The 9,388-nt window shown below is 47.4% G+C and overlaps 1 protein-coding gene across 5 annotated transcripts in view; it reads right to left on the bottom strand.

Annotated features, from left to right (window-relative positions):
* Positions 1-8,531, bottom strand: part of ENTPD3 (ectonucleoside triphosphate diphosphohydrolase 3) — a 38,024-nt gene extending 29,493 nt beyond the window's left edge. For 4 of the 5 annotated variants that reach the window (XR_001828793.2, XR_001828794.2, XM_017540949.2 and 1 more), the window contains exons 1-3: positions 7,751-7,878; positions 7,608-7,659; positions 3,571-3,698 (exon numbers count right to left, since the gene is read on the bottom strand). Coding sequence is in view for 3 of the 5 variants with exons in the window: in XM_017540949.2 (XP_017396438.1) it covers positions 3,571-3,698; positions 7,608-7,659; positions 7,751-7,777 (207 nt within the window). In the remaining 2 variants the exon portion in view is untranslated. Of the gene's footprint in view, positions 1-3,570; positions 3,699-7,607; positions 7,660-7,750; positions 7,879-8,437 lie in introns of those variants that run through there. The other variant, XM_017540950.2, reaches the window with a different exon arrangement.
* Between the last annotated feature and the right edge of the window lie 857 nt (positions 8,532-9,388).

The raw sequence follows: 9,388 nt of genomic DNA, 5'->3' as shown, positions 1-9,388 counted from the left end.
CAACCGTCCACCCTCCACCTGCCGATGCCCAACCGTCCACCCTCTACCTGCCGATGCACAACCGTCCACCCTCCACCTGCTGATGCCCAACCGTCCACCCTCCACCTGCTGATACACAACCGTCCACCCTCCACCTGCTGATGCACAACCGTCCACCCTCCACCTGCTGATGTACAACCGTCCACCCTCCACCTGCCTGAAGGCTTTCTCTAGTGGCCCAAGTCTACCTGATCACAAAATATGCCAGAAGGACTAGAGAGTTAACATCCAGGGAGCAGCCTCTCAGCTAACAACTATTGGAAACTGGTGAAGAATATGCCCTGAGTGGGACATGTGGGAGGCATATGGCCTGTACGCCCCTTGATATGGGGCAGCTCTGAGGTGAACTCTGTACCAGCTCACAGGGCCCCCAGCAGGACCGTGTCCCTGCTGCCACAGTGCCCACCTGCTGCCCAACAGACCCTCTCTGGGCTGCCTGACTCGTCTCAGTTCCCTAGTCCCCACCAGTGCTTCCTGGCATCATCCCCAGATGATCTACTTGCACTTATGTCTTTGACTTTGGAGAACCGAACCTCAGACAAAGGTATTCAACACGTGTGGTTCTCTCCTTCAACAGTGCCCTCTAGACTGCCCAAGGATCTATTTTTCTCTGCGCATTTTACTAGTCTTCCATCTGATTCCTCCATAAACCCTCTAGCATGAACAAGGACTCGCCCGTTACTGTCCAGAACAAGTGGAAGTCATCAGTTGGCAACTGCCTTAGCCAGCCCACTTCTAACATTTGTAGGATTGGAGACAAAGTTTTATGAATAGAGGCTTCTGCCCTGTCCCTTTCCCAAACCTGTGTTCGTCCCACCCCTGGCAAATCTACAGAATAATAAGCGGGAGGACCTGTGTGTGCTGAACCATGCAGCCATGCTGTTTACGCTCCCTGTAAGCAGCTGCCTCTTGGCCACTCCTCAGACCAGTGGTGATGTCCACCTTCTGGAGGTCCACGAAGACCCTAGATTCTGAAGTCTTGGGCACCACAGTGTGTTCTAGAAGGGGAAGCATGGGCTCTGGGTAGGCATATTCCTTTGTATCACAGAGAGAGATAAGCCTGAAGTGCAGTTAGAGCTGGTCTTTCTGAAATGTAGGGCCCAGGGTAGGTGGCCCAACTCTCAGGGTCTAAGGGTGGGACTAGGCTTAACTCCTCTCCCTCAATCCATCAAACCTCCCTGCATCTGCAACCATCCTTCTACCTTCCCTCCTGTGAAAAGCAGGAAGTGTTCTCCTATCTGAGGCCAGTCCCTTCCCTCCACTTGGGATCTCCGTTCATAACTCAGGATCAGCGAGAAGGGAGAGGGAGTGAAGACAGCCCTGGCCTTGGAAACAGAAGGGACCAGGTTTCAGGTCTGGGCCAGTCATTCACTGACCAAACCCGTATTTTCTCAGTTTCAAAATGACAGTCATGGTGTTTGCCTTGCTCACCTTTTATGGTTGACATAAGAACTAAGTGAGATAATTAGGGAAAAGTACTCACTTAAGTGAATAGCACTTTACAAATTGTAAAGAGATACTCTTAATTGTGGCCGGGCGCGATGGCTCACGCCTATAATCCCAGCACTCTGGGAGGCCAAGGCAGGTGGATCACCTGAGGTCAGGAGTTTGAGACCAACCTGGGCAACATGGTGAAACCCTGTCTCCACTAAAAATACAACAAAAAAATTAGCTGGGCGTGGTGGCAGGTGCCTGTGATCTCAGCTTCTCAGGAGGCTGAGGCAGGAGAATCGCTTGAACTGGGAAGGCGGAGGTTGTGGTGAGCCGAGATTGTGCCACTGCACTCCAGCCTGGGTGACAGAGCAAGACTTTGTCTCAAAAAATTATAATAATAAAATAAAAAATATATTACTCTGTTGCAGGCCCAATTTTATACAGAATAGTTTATAGAAGGCAGTCCCTGGGGCTTGGAAAAACAGCTTGTTTTAGGCCTCAGCTAGTATCTTTGAACAACTAGGTAATTTGCTTTCTTCTCATTATTGGGTGATTGCATAAGGTTTTTTTTTGTTTTTTTGTTTTTTTTTTTTTTTTTTTTTTTGTTCCATGTTTTTCATGAGGGCTGAGATTCTTAAATAAAATATCCTATCAAAGAAACAAATGCTATTATATTATCTAAAGGAGATTTTACTCTAATCTTTTAGAAAAGCTGCCTTAGAATGTTAGCTCAAACCCATCCACAGAGCCCAAAGCAATATCAGTTTCTTTTCTTTTAAAAACTTCTATGTGTTTCAAATATTGCCTTTGAACAGTCACTAACAAGAGGAAGATATGAAAAAGACTTGTGAGGTCAAGCTTAAATGTTAAATGAGATTCAAAGAACACCGCTGAATTATCTGATCCCCATGGCACAGCTAAGAAGGGTTTGTATCTTTCTAATGAATCAAAAAACCAAGAAGAGTTATAAAACAAAGACTATAAATGGACCTTAAAGCCTAAAATATGTACTATTTGGCTGTTTATGAAAAAAGTTTCTGATCCCTCCCCAAAATGATTAAAGGACTCATGAACTGGCTTCACTTTCATTTGTCGGCCTCTCATGGAATCACTGCCCATCTCCAAGGGCATCCTCAGAGCCAAGCCTGGGGATATATTATGATTCTGAGCCTAACAGTCATTTGGGGATGGACTTGTTGAGAGCTGAGAGAGGCCTCTGGGACTAAGCACAAGGTCCTGAATAATTTTTTGGGGGGGTTGTTGAGGGGAATGTTAGAAGGATCACAGCACACATTCTAGACTCAAGAACAGTAGCACAAACAGAGCTCAAGGAGACCTTCCCAAGTTCTTGATTTTTTTGTTCACTCAGCCTAGGCCAGAAGAGGTGCCTGGGTCTCATGGTCTTGACTCATTTGTTTCTTTTTTTGGAATTATTATTATTATTATTATTTGGTAGAGATGGAGTCTCTCTATATTGCCCAGGTTGGTCTTGAACTCCTGGGCTCAAGCAATCGTTCTGCCTTGACCTCCCAAAGTGCTGGAATTACAGACATGAGCCACTATGCTCAGCCTTGGTCTTTACTCCTTATCAGGGTTGTATGGTTGGGGGAACAGATAAACTGGTCAAAATGGAACCTGCACTAACTGGTAAATCTGGTTTGTTTGTTTGTTTGTAGAGATGGGGTTTTGTCATGTTGCCCAGGCTAGTCTCAAACTCCTGGGCTCAAGCAATCCACCTGCCTCAGCCTCCCAAAGTGCTGGGATTACAGGTGTGAGCCACCGTGCCTGGCTGAACTGGTGAATCTTGGAAAGCCATCTGCAACTCTTGGTTACAAATTTTAGCTTTGGAGTCAGAAGTCAAAGCAAGACCACACAGTCCTTGGAGAAGATGTCACTACCCGCAATCTGCAGCCTCAAATATCACAAACCCAGGATGTCCAGACCTTCTCCCTTGAGTCTTACACAACCTTCTCCTAGCTCCAGCCAGAGACTGAGGGGAAAGGACTTTCTGCTCTTCCAACTCATGGTTTTGGGATAACTGGTTTCTTCCCCTTCCTGCCCAGGTCTTCCCTTTGTTGCCAGTCCCTTCACACTTACCTTCAGTCCTGGAGGGAGCACCTCTTGCTTGTGGATCTGGATGACAGTGATACTCACAAGCACCACAATACTCACAAGCAAGACCACCAGGGCAATGATGGTTGGAGTTCGGTAGAGGGCCTTGAGGCCTAAAATGAGAAGACCCAGAAGACACTTGAGGGCAAGGTAACAACCAGGCACTGGTATTCTTTGTAGAATTGATGCACTGGCCCCATAATCATGTGCATAAACCACTTTCTCTGGTGTTAGCAAGACCCACACTTCTAAGAAGGAGTAGCAAGTAAGCGTCCCTTTTCCTCAGCTTTGGGGGAAGGACAAACAATACCCATTTGCCCTTTCCCCCAAGTTGTGTTGTAAAACAATGTTGCAGAGAGGGTATGCATGGTCTAGTTTTCCGATATTTCCCAAAGCATATTATGCATATTACTGGTCATATCTGAGATGAATTACAATAATATTTGTTTTACTTTTTTTTTTTTTTTGATGGATTCTTACTCTATCGCCTAGGTTAGAGCGCTGTGCCATGATCTCAGCTCATTGCAACCTCCACCTCCTGGGTTCAAGCGATTCTCCTGCCTCAGCCTCCTGAGTAGCTGAGATTACAGGTGCCTGCCACCATGCCCGGCTAATTTTTATATTTTTAGTACAGACAGGGTTTCATCCTGTTGGCCAGGCTGGTCTCGAACTCCTGGCCTCAAGTGATCTTCCTGCCTTGGTCTCCCAAAGTGCTGAGATTACAGGAATGAGCCACTGTGCCCGGCTAACATTTGTTTTAATGGAAATTCAAAAAATCTATTAAAAAAAATTAAACCAGGTAACAGAATATTTAATTTAAAATAATTTCAGTTAAAGAAAAAGAAATTAGGCTGGGCAGGATGGCTCACCCGGGTAATCACAGCACTTTGGGAGGCTGAGGTGGGTTGATCATTTTAGGTCAGCAGTTCAAGACCAGCCTGGCCAATATGGTAAATATGGTAAAATCCTGTCTCTGCCAAGAAATACAAATATTAGCCAGGTGTGGTGGCATGCACCTGTAGTCCCAGCTACTCGGGAGGCTCAGGTGGGAGAACTGCTTGAACCCAGGAGGAAGAGGTTGCAATGATTCGAGATCATACCACTACACTCCAGCCTAGGTGACAGAATGAGACCTTGTCTCAAAAAGAAAAAAAAAAATTAGTACCATACTATACTGAAATGATTTCATTTATTTGAATTTCTAAAGCAGGCAGTTAACAGAAATCAGAATAGTAATTGCTATGGGGTGGAAGTTGGGGCAGAGATTTACTGGGAAGAAACATGTGGGCACTTTCTTGGGGTAATGGCAACATGCTATATGTTATAGGATTGTGGAGCATATAGATGTGTGCATTTGTCAAAACTCATCAAACTTTTCAAAGTCCTTTGGAGAAAACTTGAAAATAAAAGCAAATCAGTGTCTTAGGTATAATTTCCCTTTAAAAAAAGATTTTTATAAATTGCTCTTACTATTCTAAAAACATACTTTTAGAAGGCAAGAACACCCAACTTGGCACAACTTAGGATTTATCTATCTCACTGAATAGAAGTTATACCTAATTTTTTAAAAAAAGGTAAAAAGATACTCAATGAAAATATTGACTAAATAATAATCTTGGGCCGGGTAAAGAGGCTCATGCCTGTAATTCCAGCTTTGGGAGGTTGGGGTGAGAAGCTTCTTGAGGCCAGGTGTTAGATGCCAGCCTGAGCAACATAGTGAGACCCCTAACTCTACAAAAAATGAAAAATAAAATCAGCTGACTATGTGGGGCACATCTGCAGTCCCAGCTGCCCAGGAGCTCAAGGCTGCAGTGAGCTGTGCCGCTACACTCCAGCCTGGTGACAGAGTATTACTTGTCTCTAAAATAAAAAAATAATAATAGTCTTACTAGAACTATTGGGACATAAACATAAATGACACCCAGATGGCTGAAATAGGATCAACACTAATAGAAAGATTACTAGATTAATTGATTTCTAATATATACCTAATCAATTGGCTATCTAAATGTAAATTAATTAAAATAAAATAAAATAAAATAAAAACACTGTTTCTCAATCTTACTAGCCACATTTCCACTCTTCAATAACCACATGTGGGCCAGTGGCTACCACACTGGACAGTGCAGCTATAAAACCTTTTCATCATTATAGGAAGTTCAATTGAACAGCCATTCAATAGATCCTGTCTCATTCCAGAACATTATTCCTAGATTATCATAACCAATGCTTTGCCCCTTCATTATTTCTATAAGACAATTTTCTCAGAAGAAAAAAGGGCGTGTCCACGATCCCATGATAGAATTCGATTCAGCCCCCAAATTCAGTCACATCACAACACTTGCTACAGGAGGGTAGTCATACAGTTCTTTGTGGCTCAGAACAGCTAACTCTTTCCATCTCAACTGATTCTTCTGCAGTGTGGCTGCAGTCACAGACACTCCTTGCTGTGTAAGTTGGTCATTTACCACCTTAATCGTCCTACCTTGTCACTGAAAGTGTAAACTGGTACAGCATCAATGGCGGGGAATTTGTCAATATTTATCAAAACTGCAAATAAGCATGGCATCTGACTCACAGTAGCACTTCTGGGAATTCATCCCACAGAACTAGCCCCACGTGTGTAAAAGACTTAACCACAAGGCTACTAATTACAGAATTGTGGATAACAGCAATGGAAAGGAGAGCCACCTGCCATGGAGTTGACCTGCAGAACATCTAAAGAGGTCCTAGATTACTTTTCCGTGATTCCAGATAAAAGTACAAGAACCAACCAGGAACCAGTTAATCCACAGAGGCAAACTTTTGCATCAACTTTCAAAGAATGCATTTGTCATTGTCAGTTATAGAAATTTAAGGGATTTTTCCCCTAACAAAATGTGGTAGAGATTTAATCTGCCAAGCTAAACTTGTACTTTGGAGGGAATGTTAACAGGTTAGTCTATGAGTGATATTACACTCTCTGTGTTAACATTTCGAAGTGTTTGGGGGAAAACCCAAAAATCTAAGGAAAACTTAGATTTAAGCTCCTCAAGCAAAATTTCCCTTTACAAAAACAAAAGTTCATGTAGATTGCCCTTACTACCCTAAAATCATATCCTTTTGGAAGACACGAATACAGAATTTAGGGGCATAACTAAAGACCGTCTGTCCATGGGGGAGGCGTGTGCGATCTGTAAGCAGTTTCCCAACCACAGCTACGTGGCTGGCCTCCTAAGTCTTCTCTGTGTTTCAGCAGTTTTCAAGTAAAAAGCTATGATTACCTTAAGCAAACCCTTGTTCCAGCAGAAAAGCTTATTACAAAGCAAAATGGATGAGACCAGGTCTCATTCATTTAGGAAATGCAGCCTAGAGCTGTGCTGTCATTAGGGCTGAGCAAACACGGTAATTGCAAGGTGCCTACCTGAGAGTGGGGAAGCCGGAGCCTTCTGGGCTTCTAGAGAAGCAACTCCAAAAAAGTGCTCTAGAAGCAGGCAGGGCAGGCTTAGGAGAGGGGTGTGTGTGTGTGTGTGCGTGTGTGTGTGCCTGCGTGTGTGCGTGCGCACGCTCATGCCTGTGAGTGTGAGAAAATCTCGCACTTGTGCCTGCAGTATCAACCACAACACGGACCCATGGCGAAGGGTGGGGGTGTTGCAGGCATGCTGCCAGCAACATTCGGATGGGAATACAGGAAAGATCCAAGTACTTTACAATTGATCACAAAATCAACAATACAGTATTCTAAAGCAAACCTTACCCACAGCTAGGTAAGGGAAACCACAAGGGCCAAATTAATGGATTATAAAAACCGGAAAAACCATTTAAGTGAAACATGCGTGGTAGTCCTTGTTTTGTATGGCTTTGGTGAAAAGCATTACTTTTATCTGAGGAATGCCGGTGGCGAAACCCAGCTGAGCACTGAGTCTCAAATCAATGAAGTTAAACAATCAATTTAGGGGACATGGATGAAAACTCGTGGGCGGAAGCTGGGATTCTCTTGCGATTTGGCAAAGCTAGGCGTGCTGCCTGCTGGACACACTCACCTGCTTGCTCACATGGTTGGCGGGTCAGCACGGTGAACATCTTGTCTCCCATCTGCAGGAGACAGAATACAGAACGTCAGGAAGTCCTAGGCCCCCGACTTCAGAAGTTTAAAGGTCAAGCACAGGTTAAAACAAAAACCCACTTTACTTCCTCCAAATGAAAACCTCATCCTGGGAAAGGTCAGCCCAACCTCAGAACTTCAGAGACAGCCCCAAAGCTGGAGCTTAAATTCCATGTCATCTTCCCAAATGCAAGGAAATGAAAAATGGATTTGCTGAAACTCCAAACTGAAAAGATTTAAAAAAAAAAAAAAAGGGTCTTTCTCTGTAGATTGTTGCACCTGTGCACACAGTAGAGGCCGAACAAATCCCCCCACTGTGAACATTCACCTGCCGAGGCGGGGCTTTTCTCCGGAACGTCAGCAGGGAAGGTTTTGCGCGTTCGTGGATCGCGAGGCTGGAGCCGCCCTTTAAGGCTCCGCGAAGGGTGTCTTTAGGTGCTGGCTGGAAACTGCGAAGGGATGCGGGCCCCGGGATGCAGCCCCCCCGCCCCCCGGGATCCAGCCCGCCCCCGCCCGCCGGGATCTGGGGCCCGGGCCGCGCCTCCGCACCGCCGCGCACTGAGCGCCCAGCGCACCCCGGTCCGTGCGGCACTCGCTGCGGTTGCCAGTCGTGGGCACGACAGGGACCAGATGACAGGGACCAGGGTGTGGGGCTCGCGTGCTCCGTCCCTTCCCCTGGCCCTCCGGGAAACCCGATTTCGCTTCCTGGTCTCCCAGCTGTCAGCTTCACGCAGCCCCCCGACCCCTTCCCGGGTCCCCGCGCCTCACCTGTGCGCAGCCGCCCGGGGAGGCACCAGCGCTGCCGCAGAGGCGGCCCGGGGCCAGCGCTAAGGAGGTGACGGCCCCGGCGGGGCGGGGCGGCCTCGGCCTGGGACCGCCCCGCGCCCTTGTCCGGGCCAAGCGCCTCCGCCCCGGCTCGCCTCCCGGGCTCTCCCCGTGTTCACGCTCAGCCCTCCAGGGAAGGCGAAGGCAGACAGCGCGCGCCTGGTGCCAAAACACCGGCCCTGCCTGCCCCGAGAGCCTCCGTCCCCTCCAGGCGAAGCCAGGCGGCTCTTCCCCGTCCCTCTCAGTTCCCTCCACCCTCACCTCTACCTGAGTCGGAGACAAGGGGGCCAGGCCTTGCCCTGAGATCCCTGGGAGCCTGCGTGGGCCAGGGAGAAGGGAGGTGCCTGTTATCTGCCTCCCTCTTGCATCTGTGTCAAGACCAAGAACCTTTTGATCTGTCTTCCAGTTACCTCCATGGTCACAGCAACCCTAGGTGGAGGGAAAATGGGAACAAGGCCAGGCAGGAACTGGGCACTCTGTGGGTGGGTGGGCACGCGACCTCCCACTGTTCCCCGGCGCCCCGTCTCTCCACGGGGTGGCGTGGAGTCGAATACCTATAATGTAGGGAGTTAGGCCAGTAGGCAGGCTGGCCCCAAGGTCACCTGGGCCCGAAGTAGGTACTATGGCAAGCACATTCCCCTTCATGCTTAGCAGAACACCTTGGTCATGCCCAGGGACATTCTTGCTGTTTACTGAGCAATGCTCTGCCCCACCCCATTTAATATGGGTGTCATAAGGCCAACATTCAGGACAAGTACAGCCTGGAAGAGGCAAAACAGAAAAGATGACAAAAAGGCAGCATGCGGGCTGCCGTGATTCAAATACCCCAGGGGTCTGTCTCAGGGTACAGCAGCAGGCAGCCTCCTGGCTCCTCTGAGTGACCCCAAGGACCCT

This window comes from Cebus imitator, unplaced genomic scaffold, assembly GCF_001604975.1.
Source record: "Cebus imitator isolate Cc_AM_T3 unplaced genomic scaffold, Cebus_imitator-1.0 Scaffold129, whole genome shotgun sequence".
NCBI classification, from domain to species: domain Eukaryota; kingdom Metazoa; phylum Chordata; class Mammalia; order Primates; family Cebidae; genus Cebus; species Cebus imitator.
This window is presented reverse-complemented; position numbering and strand designations above follow the sequence as displayed.